This window comes from Cheilinus undulatus, linkage group 22, assembly GCF_018320785.1.
Source record: "Cheilinus undulatus linkage group 22, ASM1832078v1, whole genome shotgun sequence".
Lineage (NCBI taxonomy): Eukaryota > Metazoa > Chordata > Actinopteri > Labriformes > Labridae > Cheilinus > Cheilinus undulatus.
This window is the reverse complement of record NC_054886.1, coordinates 20,773,254-20,792,239: the sequence shown is the minus strand read 5'-3', so window position 1 is coordinate 20,792,239 and position 18,986 is coordinate 20,773,254. Positions and strand designations below refer to the sequence as shown.

Sequence of the window (18,986 nt, the reverse complement as noted above, 5' to 3'; positions counted from 1 at the left end):
AACCCACACAGGGGCTGAGTGCCTCCATCCTCTGCCTCTTTAGCCCACGTCTATTATTCAAAGAGTGGAGTCAGAACTACAGGGGAGCCAAAGAGCACACTGAAGTCTCAGTCTTGCATGAACAGATTGCTCTGCAATGTCTTCAAGCTTTATATTTCAGTTACCACTTTTGTATCCTTGCAGAAGAGCACAAGTGGTTGTGTTCCCCTTGGTGACTGCAGCGTGTTTGTCACATGAAGCTGCTCCCCATCTAATAACGGTAAGACAATCTGCCGCGTGTAACAGGATCCTGTTTGAATGCAGAGAAATGAATGAAACATGTGACAAGGTGTGATTAGTTATCCACCAGTCTTGCTGGGTGTTTGTTGGCAGATGGGTCTTTTGTTGAGGTAATTTGTTTGACAGAATAACCAGGTAGATAATTACCTGTTGTGTCTGTGGCTATTAAGGCCATTGTTATATAGAATAACATCCTTATACTGAATATTCATTGGTCAGTGGGGAGGTCATTATGTCTGACTGACCTGAGGCAACTTTTGTCTTTCTATTTGGCAGCTTCTACTTCAAAATATGCACTTTTATCCCTTTAGATTAAAAAACAATCAATATAAGCTAAATATAAATGTACTTTTGGATGTGGGCTAATGCTTCTGAAATCACTAAAAAGTGAGCTGGAGTCAGTTGGTACTACTTTTGCTCAAACTACAGCTGCATATAGGCTCAGTTGCATCAGATTAGCCCACTATTCACCCGGGATGCAAATAAACATGATAGGGTATTAAGAGGCAGGAGCGGAAAGGGGTGTGACATGGGTGTTGTATTTCATGTCAAACCACCTGGAGAGGAGACACTTAAGGCGCGCGGGTGCAGGGTGCCAGCGTCAGTTGGGAGAAACACTCAAAGAAGGCCACGTCTCTTGAATGACACAACTTTAAATAGCTGAACTGGACGACTTTGTGGTAATGGACAGCAGGATCAGACCGCTCGGCATCCCCGGGCACACCGCCAACCCGCTCGGTGGCATCCAGGTCCCCCCTTCCCTCCTGCGCCCTCCGCCCCTCTTCCTCAGGGCTTGTAACCCAGCAATGGAGAGGGGATACCCGCGCACCCCGAAGTGCGCCAGATGCAGAAACCACGGCGTGGTGTCGGCGCTAAAAGGCCACAAGCGCTTCTGCCGCTGGAGAGACTGCGTGTGCGCAAAGTGCACCCTGATAGCGGAGAGGCAGCGAGTGATGGCCGCTCAGGTCGCGCTCAGGAGGCAGCAGGCGCAGGAGGAGAGCGAGGCAAGGGAGCTCCGGCTCTTGTATCCCGGCTCGGAGGCTGGGATCCCTCAGGGGTCACCCGTGGGCCCGGCAGCAGCCAGCAATACTCCAGTAACTCCAAGTTTCGATGTTTTTGGAGGAGAAAACAAAAAAGATGGTGAGTTTAAACGAAAGACTGATGATTTTGAGATTTAACCGATCTGATCTGAAGAAGAATTAATCCTTAATTACGTATGATTTTGAACTGAATTTCAAAGTTTTATGTTATGACGAGAAAGCTTAATATCTTGTAAAAATGGCACTTTTACGCATTTTACGCACAGCTGAAGCGTAAAGACACTCGCGCGTAAAATGACTATTAACCACCTGTTTCTCCTTTTCAGATGACAAACTGTGCAAGTACAACTTTTATAACGGATTCATGGGTCGACCCCTCTTTGCCCCCCATACCGCGCGCCTCCCTTCTCCAAACGACAAGAAGGACCAGTCTCCAAACAGAGAGAATCCCACGTCATTAACCGACAACAGCGCAAGTCCATCCCCGGTGTTTGATCACTCAGAGAGCCCGCAGAGGTCGCTTTCCTCCTCGGATCCTGAGTCTGGCAGTGAGTCTGAGAAACCCAGAGACTACCCGAGCCTAGAGCGAGACCCCACTGACATCATGGCCAAATTATTCCCCCAGCAGAAGCGGGACACATTGGAATCGATGGTTAGAACGTGCAAAGGGGACATTGTCAGGTCCATAGAACTGGTTCTAAGCTCCAAAGAAAACAAAACAGACTCTGATGTGCCCAGGCCTTCTGTTGGGTTTCCCGGAGCGCTCAGTACTCTGGGGACCAAGTCCGCCTTCTCCCCTCTCCACATGCCACCAACGCCCGCAGGGGGAGACAGCCTGTACGGGCTCGGGCCTCGCTTCGGCGTCAGCCCCCTGCGGATGGCATATTCTTCTCCAAACGGCGCTATGGCGGGTTTCATGTCACCTTACATGACACCCGGACTGATGCCTGTCTTCCCACTGCGTCCGCCTTTGGACTCGTACTCCTTCCCTGGCATGATCCGGGACCTTGCCTACCTCCAAAGCAAGGAGTCGCTGTGTAGTTCAGGACTTTATGCACGACTAAACACGGAAAAATGACAACCCAAACATTGTGATGTGACACGAAAGTGTGATTTTAAATTGCCTTTTCATTTTAGCTTTAAAAGTCCAGTAAAGTGCCTACAATTATTGAACAACTGAAAATTCACAACTTCTTTGAATATTGTGACTGTTATTTACATATGTTGTAAAGATTTTTTATTATTATTAATAAAGTTATAAAGCAATGTCCCTGTTTGGTTTGTGTCAATATTTTTTTTCTATCTATAAAAAATACAAAAGTTTTGTTTATATTGTATATATACTATTTTCAAGCAATTTTAATGCAAATTTAGACTTCAAACCCCAAATAATGCAGTTTCCTCTTTGTTAAGCATCATTTACAGCCATGATCATTTATTTAAAATTATCTTGTTTTCAAAGTAAGTGTTGCCATCATTCAAAAAAGATTGAAGATGAATTGAAGATCAATAATTTGGAGAAACAGTCTAATATTTCTTTTTTGGATAAACATGGACAGGTCTGAATTTAGTGGGAAAGTTTGCCCTTAGCACTAATCTTTTAAAAAAGAGCATACACAGCTAAATGCTGGGTTTGAAATTTAGATATATTCACTCTCTCTGTATATATATATAAATATATATATATATATTTTACTTTGCCTACAGGGATTAAGGCCATGTCCATTCTGTATACTATAAAGGATATCTTTTAGCATTTATTGATCATAACACAAAGCAGAAGAATTACTTTCTCAAGCCTGACAGACTCAGGGCTTTTGAGAAAACATTTGGGGCTTAAGCCCTGTAAGCCACCCCCTCGCTCCGCCTATGCCTGACACGAAATTACACAAATTCGAGCCAGTAATCATTTATAACTCGCTCCGAATTAAAAAGAAAATCGTATTGTTGCATCATTAATGCTCCTCTTCAAAACAAGAACACTTAGCAGACATCTTTATAATGTTTTGATGACAACTGACGCGCCAGAACGGCAAGCTTTCCACTCTGAATCATCGAATAAGTCCAAAATAATAATGAGACGACCGTTGTATTTCTTCCCACGCCGCTGTAAACTGTTCTCACTCATGATTGGTGAAACAAGTGCACGCGCCTCGACTGCGAACCAATAGAAAGCCTCCGCCGCCACACGTCACCGCGTGTTTCAGGAAGTCAAAACACAGTCGATTTAAATTTGAATATTCGACGCAATATCATGAGTTTGACACAGCTTTGAGCGGGGTTTTGTGAGTCAGAAGTGAAAGTATTTACAATTTACCCCCCCGGACATGCATCTCCACTTTATTATCCTCGCTGTCTTTTTGTGTGGTTTGGTAGACTCGCGGAAAATACGAGGAATATCTTCGTCCTGTAAGTTCACTGTCCCCCTACGAGCTAGCTTAAGGCTAAGCTGCTATCATCCTACTCAAGAATACCGTTGCATGACGTTTCATGCTGTAACTTACATAACTCATCGTCTTCATCACAGCCAACATACTCAAACTCCCCATGAGGTTGTCATCACTTGGTGTAGTTTTTAACAGCTGAAAAGGACTGTTAAAGTGTGTGCATTATGGTAGCAACAACACTATAACTATAAATATTAATATAGTAGTTACAGAAGTACCTTTTCAATTAATGCAAGCTCAAGCACCGAGCTTTCGTTTTGAAAAAAATGTTAAAGATTCATACTGCAGTTCTATTTCTTTATTAGGCTAAATTTCTACCTTTAGTTCAAGGTCAACAGCGGGTTACAGTGTTTTATGTCTGTGTTGCAACAGATAAGCGCTTCTACAAGGAGAAGAAATTGTTTCTGTGCATCGATGGCTCCAAAATGATCCCATTTGAGCAAGTGAATGATGACTACTGCGACTGTGAAGATGGCTCAGATGAACCAGGTAATAAAAGCAAAGCACAAATAAGTGTATGCCTGTATGCCAATGTCAACAAACTGTGAGTCAACACTGTGACCTGTGCACTGTTAATGATTACTGTATACAGTTTCTCTGTAGTCTGGTAAATAACCTTTGGTTTGAATCACGCCATGCTATTCAGACTCTGTGAAAGCCAGATATTGACTGACCCCCTTTCATGAGACAAGACTTTGAAGGGGTGTAGGCATTAGATTTTTTTTACAGTGTCATAGCCTTTCATGGTCCCTGGTATTTGAATTATACAGTGGCTTTCAAGGGAGCCCCATTTTCTGATGTCCACCATGGTGTTACATGTCACATGTACTGCACATACTTATATAAATGCAGTGCAGTCAACATCAGAATTATTTTGGTTTAGCTAAGTAGCATGCTTTGACTTTCCAGGGCTAAAAACCTCCATATGGATAGATACATTTATGAAAATGTTTATGTGATCCAATATTATTAGTTCAAAAGCAATAAGTTAGTACTAGCATGAATATGAATATGAGGGTGCAACAAACTCTGTGCCATGAAGGAGGAGGCTGGGGTGGAGGAGGTTAAGCTTTGCCAGCAGCAGCAGCAACATGGTGCATCTGCATTAATACATTAATACAAGTAGGGATTAGCGAGAAGTATGTCATTTTCAGCTGTGTTGAGAGAAAGATCTGTGATTGGCTCTGGGAGCTGGGAGTTGGTAATTGGAGTCAGTTGGGTAACACTTGTAGCATCACACCAAGGTCCTTGGTGTGCAGACCTTTTCTCCTTGCCTGGACCCTTGAAAACCCGGGGACTGAGCCCTCTCTAGTAAGGATTTATTGATGATATCAGTGCGTGTGTGTTTGATCAGTAGCATTGGTGCTAGTGCTGCAGCAAACAGTTCCCTCCTTTTGGAGCTGAAAAATCTGGCGAGCTATTATTGGGTTCTAATGTTGGAATTATTATTTTTTGCTACTTTTAACCCATTTCACCATTTTTTCCATCCATTATTGTCACTTTTTTGCCATTTTTTTCTTTAACTTTTTTTCCACATTTTTTCATTTTTTACAGCTTTTTTTCCTTTTCTTGTAAGTTTTGGCCCATTTGGCTAATATTCAGCACCTTTTCCACCCATTTTGCCTCTTTTTTGCCAACCCCCCCCCCACCTTTTGCCCATTTATGCTACTTTTCTGCTGCTATTTGCCCCTTCCTGCAACTTTTTAACCTGTTTTAGCCTTCTTTTGCCCATTTTTTGACACCTTTCACAAAATTGTTGCCACTTTATGCCCATTAATTTAACTTTTTTGCATGTTTTTGGCCAATTTTTGCCTATATTTGACCTTTTGTCCATTTTTTGCTACTCATCACTGAGAGATGCAACTTCTTTGACCCTTTTGCCTGTTTTTGCATGCTTTTTGCCACTTTTTTTTGCTTCTAGTTTGGCTAGGCCCCAGAAACCTTTCCCCTTTATTCCTCCTTTTGTTGACCTTGTGAGTAACGTGGGGTTGCAGGATGAGAACATTCCACTGCTGGCCTGCAACAGCAACTGTAACAGGCATAATAGGGTATAGATAGATGTTGTTGATGTTTAATGCTCCCAATGCTGACCTCTGCTCTTTCCCCTTGCAGGAACCTCAGCCTGTCCTCGTGGCCGATTCTACTGCACCAACCTGGGTTTCCGCCCACACTACATCCCCTCATCAAGAGTCAATGATGGCATCTGTGGTAAGGCTGATAATATTTTATTAAACTGACTCGACACACTTGTTTGAAGTGAGTCAGTGGATCAGGAATGTCTTCTGCCTTCCAAGGACGATAGCACTTTAATTCTAGAATAAAGTTAACCTACATCTGTCTGTTGTACCTTGAAACTTAAAAAATCTTCATGAGCTTAATCCTTAGTTAAATTGCTCATGTTCTTTTTTTATCAGGTTAAAAGTTGTCTGTTTACTTCTGCTCCTTTGTGTGCTCCGTAAATGCGGGCAGGAATTCATTTTTCACATTATTCTGAGGAGCTGACATGTTGGTGTACAAACTGTCACTCCTTCAGAAGTACAAACAAACAGATGAAGGAGACACAGCAAACAAAACACAGCTCTCTAACTCACACATGCCAACGTGAACTCTCCGCACACAGTATTCGTTGAGAAAACATCCTGTCCTCTTCTCAAGGCTGCTCCCCATTCTTTCTGGTAAAAATCTGCCACGCTGTATGCCTAATCAGATAGTTTTTCAACCCTCCTTTCTTGTCCACTTTTGTTCTCTGCTGGCTCTGCACTTTGGAAAAAATCAATACGCTCTGTTGTCGACATCTGCGCTCCGTCACCGGCGCTTTCAGGAGCGTTAGGCGGCATGTAACCATCACGTCGTGAAGAATGAAAGAGGAGCAGTGGCGGAATATTCCTCAAAGCCTCCTTCTCCCTGTCCTTCCTCCTTTATTTCACTCCCACCCATCTTCCCACGCCTTTCCTGCCTTGAATGGAGCCACTTTAACAGCTGGCACATCCTTGTTTTCTCCTCTTCTTCTGGGTTTTTGAGAGATTTTTATTGGCCGACCTTGTCAGATTCTCCCAGAGTTACCAATGGGGTTCTGGGTAATTGAGAGGTATCACACTGGGCCCTCTCTCTTGGGTGACACATCAGAGCTAAAGTCAGATCTGAACACTTGAATAACTACATGAAGCCGATCCTATAAGTGGATGTTCTCTAGAGACCCTTAAAACTGCAGTCAGAGAGAGGGAGAGAGAGATCTATAAAAATCCAACCTTCATTTTAAAAGAAATATGGCAATCTGAATCACTAATTACTAATAAAAGCATACATTGTATGTATCAGTTTTTTTATTTTGGGCTATTGATCACTGATTATAGTTGGTGCCACCATGACTTCACCAATTGTATCACCGTTTACCCATTTTTTGACTGCTTTTCCCTGTCTTGCCATTTTTTTCCCTTTATTGCTTTTATTTTGCCCTTTTTTGCCCGTTCCATTTTTTCTGCTTTTTGCCACTTTTTGCCCATTTATTCCAATTTTTTGCTGCGTTTTGCCTATTTTTGCCACCTTTTTGCCACTTTTTGCCAATTTATTTTACTGTTTTGCTGCTTTTGCCTATTTTTTTGCCACTTTTTCTCATTTATTCCACATTTTTGCTGCTTTTTGCTTTTTTTTGCCACCTTTTGCCCATTTATTTCACTTTTTGCTGTTTTTTGCCTTTTTTGCCATCTTTTGCCACTTTTTGCCCATTTGTTCCACTTTTCAAAATTGTTTTTAGGGCAATTTTTTGCCACCTTTTGCCCATTTTTACCACTTTTTTGCCCCTTTATCCTGCAAATATTTGCCCTTTTCTGCAAAAAAAATTCAAAACTTTTTTCTTACCTATTCAAGCCTTGTTTTTTCCCATTTTTTGCCCCTTTGTGCCACCTTTTGCCCCCATATTTGCTTTTATTTATCTGTATATCCCCAGTGTTCCACTTTGTGGCAGCTTTTTGCCTGTTTTTTCACCACCTTTTTCCCACTTTTATACCAATTTTTCCAACCACTTTTTCCCTCCCTTTTTTAGCCACTGTTTGCCCCTTTATGCCCATTTTTGGCCTGTTTTTTGCCACTTTTGCCAGTTCATTTTATTCAAGGAAGCTGAAAATGGTAAAGAAAAAAAGTTGCACAAGCAACTTTTTCATGATATTCCAAATTTTTTTGAGATACACCTGTCTGTCAGACTGCTGCTCCACTTCCCTCATGATGGGTTAATGTGACACTTTTTGTTGCTACCAGACACTTTGCTACCCATTACAGTAAACTTTGATAATACCTGGCCTTAAGGGTTTTGTTGCAGCAAAGAGACAAATTTTGATCCAGAGGCTGTTCCAGGCAGTGAGACCAAATATGGTTGAAAAGTACAGGAGAGTTTAGGAAGTTTTACAGCTGTGAAAAGCTGAAGTTGGGAGGAGGGGAGAGAAGTTTGAATATGATACTCTTTGTGGTTGGCGGTGTCTGGATGTTGCATTTTAGTTTTGGCTCAGCTCACTCTTAGAGGTAGTACTGAAAACAGTTACCCGGTACAATCCCTGATGATAAAAAAATACCAGAGGAGAGTTGAGATGAGTCAAGCTGGTACTACACAGTGGAAAAGCACCACCAGTGTTCCAATCCAAGCAGCTGTTTGTAGAACTGCAGCCTTCTTCCCATTTTTGCCACATTTTTGCCCATTTCAGCATTTTTTTTTTACCACTTTTTGACCGTTTTTGCCTATTTTAACCCATCTTTAACCACATATTGCCCCTTCTGCCACTGTTTATCCATTTTACCTCTTTTTCCCTCTTTTGGCACTTTTTTTGCCGATATTAGTCCATTTCTGAAACATTTTTTAACAACTTTTTGACCTAGCTTTTTCCACTTTTAACCCATTCACGCCATTTTTGCCTATTTTAACCTATCCTCTGACAGCATTCATGGAAAATTTAAGTGTAGCTAATCACAGAGAATGAAATGCTGACACTGAACAGCCAGTCAGATTCTCAGCTCCTCTGCTTCTGCTTCTGCATCTGCTTCTGATTCCTTAAATATAGTTCAAACATGGTTACAAAGATATGAATGCAGAACATCTTACTGTTTTCATTGACTTGTATTGTCAGAAAACGCACTATCATGAAGAAAATGCTGTGCAAAATGCAGTAACCTCTGGAGATAAAATTACAAAATAAAATGGCAAGCCAATAGAAGAATTAGGACATTTATTTTTCATATGCCATCTCAGGGACAGAGGGGTTGTTGTTATTGGTATGCATTACATTACACAGATGTCAGCTGTCCTTGAGCTGCACTATTGAGACCGAACTCTGTCATCATGCCTCTACATACAGCATGGCGGCAGAGCTATGTGAGAGGGGTTCACATGTAAATCAAAATCAAGTTTGAAACATTTGAGCTTTTAAGTGACATGTGAACAAGCTGAAGTCAATGTAAACACAGAGCTAAGAACAACAAACCCAGTTTGACTTTTCCTTTTTTAATAAATTCATAACCCAATGGTATATTTAGTTATATTATTTGCTATATTGATATTCAGAATATCACATATCAAACCCTGATGCGTTGTTTAGTAGCTATGTCATGTTTGAACAGACATAGCTCTCTGCCCTGTTTCCCTGTGGCCTCTCTGACAATAATGAAAAGCATCTTCTATAATAAAAGGTGATTTATTTATTTGACATGTTTAGCCTAGTTACAGACAATATATAATAACAGCAGATCCTCAAATCACAACTTTCCAAAGCAATTTTCACTGTTCCTGCTTTCAAATGTGTGTATTATTTTTAACTTCAATCTGCGTCCCTATCCTTTGCCAAACTATTTATAGATCACATAATTTAATAGGAACATATTGCTCACCTCTCCTCGCTAATAATCTTCTTCTCTTCTGTTTTGTATGTGCATTGGAACGCTTCCTCCTGGATCTCGTGCCAGATTGCTGCGATGCTTCAGACGAATACAACAGCCACGCTCGCTGCCAGAACACTTGCTGGTCAGTTGAATCAGAAACTGAGAATCAATATTTATAAAATAACTCCTGCTGATTTTTGTCTCCAAAATATGTTAGTGGAGGCCCACGCATGGGTAAAGAATAAATATTCAAGGATAACCCACTCTATTTTGGATGTGAAATTTTCAGCAGTTCAAAAATACACATGTTAAATCTGTTTTTTCTTTATCACAAGCCTATTTATACAGTATATCATAACATTTCTGTGGTAGAGAGTATAACTGCTGCTTTCAGATGATAGTGAGTAATTCTGTGTGCCACCAGGGGGCATGGTGTCACTGCGATTAAAAACTTGACGCAGTTCAGACCTTCTTATGTTGTATGCATCAGAGTGTATCAAAACAGAGATAGAAAGATTGCATAGTCTGTTCATTTTCATTTTTTTCTCAATAATCAGAGGTGTTTTCATGCACATAATTCAGATTCTACATTAGATAAACTATATTTTTATATTTGTTTGTTCTGTGGACAGAAATACTTTTATAATACAAGCACCTGCCTGGTCAGATTTATTATTTTCTCTAAGATTTACCATACAAGAATGCAGAAATTCAGCCTGCTGTATAAATGTAACTTCTAATACAGTGATCCTCTTCTTTTATTTCATTCTGAGCATTTTAGCCCAAAAACCTCATACAGGCGGAGTATATCTCATTATGTTTTCACAAGGTCCGCACTCATATTGAGTTTGCCAGACTTCAAAAACAATTTAGTACAGCAGCAGAGCATCAGCCCCCGTCTTATTTACTCTTCTATTTCTCCCATTTGGATTCCTGCTGCATTGTGGGCCCTTAAAAAATTGGATTGCACCATCTGAGCGGCTGTAGCAGGGGTGGCCAATGGTTTTTCTCCGTAATGATTGGACCATACGTCCTCTGCTCCCGCTCTCTTCCTGCAGGAATCTGGGACAGCAAGAGAGAGCGTACGTGGAGGGCCAGATGAGGACCTTGGACGAGGGTTTGCAGCTCAAGCAGCAGCTGATTGAGGAGGGGGTGCTGCTCTGGAGGGAGAAACAGGTACATGGTACTCATCCTGAGTAACTGCTGCACTGTGGCGTGCAGCAGGAACAGGAGAGAGGCATCGGGTTTTTCCCTCAAAAGCTTTATCTTGTTCCTATAGTGAGAAAAAAACTGTTGTTTTTTCTTACTACCTTTCAAGCTTTGGCTTTGTTTGGCCTGAGCAGAACATATACAGTGTTCATTATTTCATCATTTCAGTTCAGTCAGGAAGACTCTCGTCATACATTTTACCATTTCATTGCAAAATGGATACACAGTTTTACTTGGCGGAGAAGGCTCAGCTCAAAAGATGCTCCATGAGTTAGTCAAGCAGCATGCTTTAACTTCCCAGGGAGCCCATAACTAGAAACCCCTATATTGATAGATACATCTATGACAACAGGTAGTGAATACTCTAAAATTTGTTCAAAAGGAATTAATCCATAGTAACATGAATATGAATAATGGTGAAACAAGAGTAATGCTATAAAGGAGGATGCTGGGTTGGAGGAGGTGAAGCTTTGCCAGCAGCAGCAGCAGCGTGGTGCATCAACATTAATGCAGGCAGGGATTAGTGAGAGGTACGTCATGTTGTAATACACCACTGTGTTGAGAGAAAGAGCAGTGATTGGCTGTGGGAGCTGGAAAATGATAATTAGGATCAGCTGGCCATCAGCCCATCGCAGTTAGGCGTATGTCTACCATGCCCTGCATGAACTAAGCTAGGCTTCATTTGATCTAGCAGCTTATGATACAACAAAAATAGCAACCACAGCCAGTTGATCTGCAGTGAAAGCTAAGCTAATATTAGCTCAGAAATTATGTGTTGACACTGATGTTTTATCTGAAACTGCTTTACTGTTTTCGTAAAAGGCATTAAATAATGTTCAGTAAGTTTAGAAATAAATATAACTATTAATTGCTTAATGTACAACTTTTGCACTGTTTAATCATGCATATTTTATAGTTGTTTCTCTGAAACATCAGCGTTCTTCTGATCTCACTTAAAGTCAGGATGCTGCTCAAACTGCCACTGTCTCTATTATATGAAACATTTATTACATAAAAAGTCTTAGCCAACACAAGTTTGTCTTGCAAGCAAAGTTTTAATGGCCATCCTTGTTTATTACCCTGTCTCTTTATTCTGATACATCCAGAGAATACAAGAAAGCTGTAAACAAAATGAAAAAACCTCACCATTTTCTGAGCAAAATAGCCTCTACAATTTAAAAACCTTCTTTATTGTGACCTTCTTTTAGCACATCTTTAACTATTTGGTTAAAAATGTCATGCTTTCTTAATTAATCATTTATATTTCACCAGACCTTTCCCCCCAAGGCTTATTTTCTAGATTAAGGTTGTCTGTTATTTCTACCTCCATCCAGGTGATCCCTTTCTTTACAACCTCTACAATATTCAGATTTGGGCTCTGGATAGGCCAGTCCAAGATATCCAGTGTTTTATGAGCTTTTTCCTCTGGGTGGCAGTGGTGAAAATAATTGGTAGGGCACTAGCCCACAGAAAACTTTCATACATTTATGGTGGAATAGTTAGAAACCCTGGTTAAGCTCAAACACTTTAACTATATAATTATACTTAATACACTTCTATATCAGGGATTGTAAACTATTTATTAAAGTACACTACTGTCACTAAAGCACAAACTGGATTAGATTCATGAAAATTTTATGTTACTTTAAAAGACACTCAATACACTTTTAATAAGCCACCAGAATTTCCATTGTAGCATGTTTGATGAATAAGGGCCCCTGTCTCCAAGGCTGAGCCCTCCAGTGTGATCTCATTTCACTATTCAGAGCTCATGATCATAGGTGAGGGTTGGAACAAACATCAACAGTTAAATTGAAAGCTTTTCCTTCCAGTGATTCTTAAAACTCTTTAATCTCCTCTCACACACAACATAGTTTCTTTAATGATAAAATAACGTGGAGCTGAATTAGAATCAGCCTGCAGATTGATCACATGTGACTCATTAGCCAGACTCTATATCCTTTCTTTGGCACCCTCTTAATGACAAACTGTTTACTTTGGTGTGCTCATCCACAGGGAGACTTAATTTTGCATTGAAATGTGGTATTTCTTGATTGTTGTGGTTGCAATTTCCTAGCAGTGTCCTGGGTTTAGTTTTGGCCTGTCAGCCTCCAAATGATGCCAGAATGCCTCTTAAATTATCATAAAAACAGGCTTCCCCTTTTTACCTCCTGTGTAAAGACATTGTTTCAGTATTTCTCAATAGATTTAATTAACTTTTCACCCCGGCTGCATGCGCTGCCACTCAGTCTCTGCAGTGTTATTACCTAGCTCGCCTGCTAACACACTTTGATTGATGGGGACATTGAGGTTAATTTGCTTTTACATGTGTTGTGCTGCGAGAATGGCTTTAAATAAGCAGCTTGAGCTGTGTGATATTGTTTTGACCATACGTGTTCCTGGCATCTGCTGCTTCAGGCTTTTCCAACACCGACTGCTGCCTGCTGTGGAGGTAGTTTTTTTACAATGTCGATATGAGATATTTTATAGCTTGAAAACATGTCTCAAAACATTACTGCTGCTTTGCTTGTACTATTTTTTTAAAGCTCCTGTGAGGAATTTTTAGCTTGTTTTGAAACTTAAACTGAAATGATGCCTCTTCATAGCCTACAAGCTTCAAAATTGATTATGTCAGTATAAAGTGTTGTGTAAATGATAATTTCATTCATTAAGGGAAAAGGTCATCCAGTTATTTTTTATCAGCCACACCCAGGCCTGGTTACTGCCAGACCTGTTGAAGCAAGAAAACTCTTTGGTTGCATTCACACCAGAGCTGCTTGGTCCGCTTTAAACAAACTCTGGTCCGTTTTCCCGAATCGTCTGGTTCGATGGAGTGGTGTGAAATCTCATACGAACTCTGGTTTGCTTAAGAACAGGGGTCTTGGTTTGCTTCCAAATGGACCAGTTTAAGGTGTGAACGCAAGCAAACCAACTTGTGAACCAGAGGCAGGAAGTGGCATAAAGTAGGGCTGGACAATTACGGCAAAAATCAAAATTACAATTAATTGAACTTTTCACCTCGATTATGATTAATGAATGATTATACCACCTGCAACCTCCGACTGTTTGTTTTGTAAATATTTGTATAATTTTAAAACAAACAACTGAAAGGAATAGGCACAGATTAACAATTTATGGTTATTAATTTAAACATTTGAAATTAAAACCCACATAAGCTGAAATGATTTTTTTTTTTCGTAAAAAGTCAAATTTTTCCAAGAAAAGGAGAAAAAAAATTGTAATAATTGAAGGTTTATGTTGGTTAGAGGCTCTAAATGTCAGTTTTGATTACTTTTCGATTAATTGCCCTGCTCTAGCATAAAGTGTTATTATTTACAGGTACATTTATGTCATTTAATACACTCAAATACATGTCGGTACCTCGCTTGACGTCTGTGTAACCATGGCAACATGTCACCATCACTTGCTCTCATTTTTTTGTCTCACCTTCTTCTTCGGCACTGATTCATATATCTCTTGCAACTAATGACATGCTGGACAACTTGCTGCCTCGCTTTCTTGTCATAATGCCCCAAAACAAAAGCAGAAATTCAATGTTGTTTCATAGTTTATGAGGCTTTAAAAAAACGACTGGCGAAAGGAGACAACCCAAGAGAGTCCCCCCGGGTGTGCAGCGACCTTAAATACAAACAAAGTCATTGACATCTATCAGGCTGGAAAGGGATACAAATTAATTTCTAAGGCTTTAGGACTCCAACAAACCACAGTGAGAGCCATTATCCACAAATGGAGAAAACTTGGAACAGTGGTAAACCCAGTGGCCGGTCTACCAAAGTTACTCCAAGAGTGCATCGATGTATCATCCAAGAGGTCACAAAAGAACCCAGAACAACATTTAAAGACCTGCAGGCCTCACTTGACTCAGTTAAGGTCAAGAAAGAGACTGGGCAAAAATGGCAACCATGGGGGAGTTCCAAGGCCAAATCCACTGCTGACATAAAAGAACAGGAAAGCTCATCTCATATTTGCCAAAAAACACCTTGATGATCCCCAAGGCTTTTGGGAAAATATTCTGTGGACTGATGTGACGAAAGTTGAACTTTTGGAAAACTGACACTGCATTTCATAGAAAGACATGCCATACCAACAGTCAAACGTGGTGGTGGTGTCAGTGTGATGGTCTGGAGCTGCGTTGCTACTTTCAGGACCTGGTTGACTTTCTGTAATTGATAGAACAATGAATTCTGCTCTCTAACAGAAAAAATCACAAGAAAAATGCTCGGCCATCACTTCATGACCTCAAGCTCAAGTGCTCTTGGGTTATGAAGCAGGAAAATGATTTAAAAAAGCAAAACAAACCAGCAATTCCACAACTGAATGGCTTAAAACACAAAAGGAAGGTTTTGGAGTGGTCTAGTCAAAGCCCAGACTTGAATCAGACTGAGATGCTGTGGCGTGTTCTAAATAGGTTGGTCATGCTCAAGAACCCTCCAATTTGGCTGAATTTAAACAAGTCTGAAAAGAAGAGTGGGCCAAAATTCCTCCACAGGGATGTGAAAGACTCATTGCCAGTTATCACAAACGCTTGCCACCAAGGATGGCACAACCAGTTATTAGGTTTAGGGGCGATTACTCTTACATAGTGCCAGGTTGGTTTGGATGGCTTTCTTCCTTTAATAAATCAAATCATCATTTTAAAACTGTATTTTGTAGTTGGAAAAAGAAACAAGTACATTAATGTAAAAAGAAGTTCTGAATAAGCAGCAACCACTTCATATTTTCTCCTCAGCTCTCCATTTGCCTGTTAGTTCAGCAAGCACGGGGCCAAATTAGAGGCTGCAGCCTGGAGTTTGGTGCAAATTGAATTGGTAAAATTGGTGGCTGAGGATCTCTTCAGATGTTCGCAAGTTATATATTTACTACTTCAGTGGTCTCATTATTTTTCATTTAGAAAACACAGCTTGCCCTCGCTACAGTATTTGATAGTCGAATGCGGCATAACGCACATAAAAAGAGAATTTTTAGTGCATGGGTTCAACATGCAATCAGAATTCTTGAGTCTGTTTTACAAGGACTATGTGAGAAATTAATTTACTTCACAGCATTCTGAAGATCTTTAAGCACAGTTTGTGGGAGAAAAAAGCACTTCCAGATGCCTGTAATGGAAATACAGTAAAAAAAAAAGGTGAGATTATTGAGATTGAAGGCCACTTTTTGTCGCGCACACATGCTCAGGCACGTCTGTTTTGTCAGCCGATGGTCTCTGAGGATGCACCTTGCTCTCTTCTTTTCTCTCCTTTCTTTTCCCCCCTCATGTTCTTTTCTGTGGCAGCTGATTGGCAGATCGAGGCTGGAGCGTCACCCAGCAACCCCCCATCCCCTTTAGCTGTGCCGCACATCCTCTCAGCGCGTCTTTTGTTGATACGGCAGGGTTACCTTGGGGGCTTCGTCGCAGAAACCTAACACAATGACTCTATATTGAACTCCCAGTGAGGTACAGGGGTTACCGAAGAGTGTGCTGTCAAAGAAACAGGATGCTGGGAAACTTAAGAATCATATCAGAAGCCTTTATGTAATAAATAAAATCCTCTTTCTTTGTGTTGATTAAGGGAAGTTAATACAGGATGGAAAACTTCCATACTGCAAAAGAAAACCTTGGTATACTTTGTAAGAAATCACTGATTTTTAATCCTTCCTAACAGAAAACTGAATAAATAATCACATATTTTAATGATGTTAATGGTTAGAAAATAAATAACCCTTTAGTTTTTCTATTATTATAACGCTTTAACATATTCTCTGTGTTATTCTGGTAGAAATCTTCTTATATTTTGAAAATGGAGTATATAAATCACTGCAGCAGACTGAAGGTGGCTAAGCAAGCAGCGTGTCCTAGAAAGGTAGTCATCCTTGTCCGCAGCCAGCAGAATCCATCACTGCTTTATGAGAGTCTCAGAGGAGAGATGAGGCAGTATTGACACACACACACACACACACACACACACACCCACACACACACACACACCAGCCTCACGAACACACAAACATGAGGCACGTCTGCTGCTTTCATATTAATTGGTCCATTACAGAGAGTGATGATAGGTTATGCTCGGCTGTCAAAAAGCTGTCGTTTTTTTGGCGTGACAGCAACACCTCCTGACGCAAGTGATTTAAATAGTCCAGCGCTGTCGTACAAGGTTTTGAAAATACACAAGAAGGTTACGGTTTGGTAGAGAGGGTGGATTTCTATTGGTGAATCAAAAAAAAAAAAGAAAGTTAAACAGAAATGAGAAGAAAGGAGCCAGCTTGAATCCCTAAAATCTGCCAAAATTATTATGGCACAACTTTTTGTAAATGCCCCAGGGGATATAATTCAACTCTCCTCTTTTCAGTAGCGGGGCTGATTGTCATTTCAATGGTTTTATTGGCTGAAAATATAAAAAACAGTTATGTAAAGGCATCAAAGCACAATTTGCTCTACTTTTTGGACAGTACATAAAAACATCTGATTAAACATATCTGTATAAAAGTACAACTGGAGCTCATTTAGTGTCATTTTTAGTTCATCTGAATTTGCATTCACATCTAAAGTACAGCTGTTAATGTCATATTATTTATTGGGCTCTGAGCTTAATTCTAGCACAATGTGTACACCACTGCATATTAAAATGGAGTGCACCTCCTGGTCCCCTTTTAATTGGACTTTTTGAAGCCAAAATACACCCATGAGAGGTGATGATATAATCAATTAGTGATGTAATGGTGCGGAAGAGAGCTGGCCGGCAGAATCATGGAGCTGATTCACAGCAGATAGATGTGCCAAATGAAGCAGACACTCACTTTTAAACTATACAATCTCATATTTTCAAAAGTACCAAAGTTGAAGAAAAAATAAAGATGTACATCTATTTCATAAGACAGGAACTTAGCAGAGGAATGGATCCCCTCATATGCAGCAGAGCACAGAAAGCATGCCGATCCTCCTAGGACTGCTATTTATCATACAGAATGAGAAAAAAACAGGACATTATTTATTAGAGATGCTTCTGCTTTCTTACAGTAGATAGCACAAAAGCACAATTATGTAAAACATATTTAAATTCACATTTAAATATGTTGAGGGGCAGACCCTAATCATGTCAGATTTGAAGCAAATCAGAAGTTTCATATGAGTTACAGTGACTTCCTTTGAAATGGTGTCATAACACAATTCTTGCCAGTAAAGAAATAGTCGTGTCACTTGTGTCACTTCCTGTTGCCAGTAGGGGTGCTACATCAAAACAATGAAATTAACATTTGAATATGTGGAGGAACAGACCTTGATTATATATATGAAATTTGAAGGCAATCAGATGCTTGGTTAGAGAGTTGCACTTACTTCCTGTCAAATTGGCGAGATATTGAAATGCATCGCCAGTGAGACATCCTTCCATGAAACATATCTGTGTTGTGAAGGCATTTCTTTCAAATCAGAGCTCAATAGGTTAAGCACAATTAGAGGAATGAAAATATTACTCATTTGTGTCACTTCCAGTTGCCACTAGGGGGTGCTATGATTGCATGTGGTTGTGTTCAGTGTAATGCTGTTGTCTTGCAAGAAAAAGCAGATCACAAAGTAGGGGTGCATCATGCATGATATTGGATTTTTGCTGATATCCAAAATGCCGATCTTTACAGATTCATTTTAGCCAATACTGATATCGACACTGATATTTAAATATGCTTTTCAGCCAAGAAATTTTAGTCCTTTTTGACACTCTTTAAGGTTCGAGGATGACCAAAGAAACAAAATTAAGTTCTTAAAAAATTTCAAGTTTAAAAAATGAGGATAAATAAAGAAAAAACTCAACTGACATAGGTGTGTTGGTTCAGTCTAAAACTCTACTAATTTATTAGTATATATGGACAACATTTACAGTCAATATATGCTGAAATACACAGGCAAAATATAGGATGTTGATATCAGCAGAAATTTTGATATCTGCCAATACCGATATCAGACTGATAATATCGTGCGTCCCTATCACAAACTATTGTATACTAAAGTTTTGTTAGGTTGAAGTTTTTTGTCACCAGCTTAAGTTTAGGTTCCGGTCACGGCCCTGCCCTATGGTGAAAACCCACAGTTTGCACAGCTTTAGTAGTATGAACAGCTTTGTTTAGTATGAACACAAAAAGTCTGGAGTCA

At 40.1% G+C, this 18,986-nt stretch overlaps 2 protein-coding genes across 2 annotated transcripts in view; both read left to right on the top strand.

The window, feature by feature from the left end:
• The first annotated feature begins 962 nt into the window (after nt 1-962).
• On the top strand, nt 963-2,400 carry LOC121504801 (doublesex- and mab-3-related transcription factor A1-like). The gene is made up of 2 exons (XM_041779861.1): nt 963-1,419; nt 1,646-2,400. Exons 1-2 carry the CDS (start codon nt 963-965, stop codon nt 2,395-2,397), a joined length of 1,209 nt encoding a protein of 402 aa, XP_041635795.1. The 3' UTR covers nt 2,398-2,400.
• Nucleotides 2,401-3,536: 1,136 nt separating this feature from the next.
• Nucleotides 3,537-18,986, top strand: part of LOC121504712 (glucosidase 2 subunit beta-like) — a 213,528-nt gene continuing 198,078 nt past the window's right edge. Inside the window, exons 1-5 of the mRNA XM_041779733.1 lie at nt 3,537-3,728; nt 4,139-4,255; nt 5,879-5,974; nt 9,713-9,770; nt 10,687-10,804. Of these exons, the coding sequence (XP_041635667.1) occupies nt 3,647-3,728; nt 4,139-4,255; nt 5,879-5,974; nt 9,713-9,770; nt 10,687-10,804 (471 nt within the window). The 5' untranslated portion in view covers nt 3,537-3,646. The remainder of the gene's footprint in view (nt 3,729-4,138; nt 4,256-5,878; nt 5,975-9,712; nt 9,771-10,686; nt 10,805-18,986) is intronic.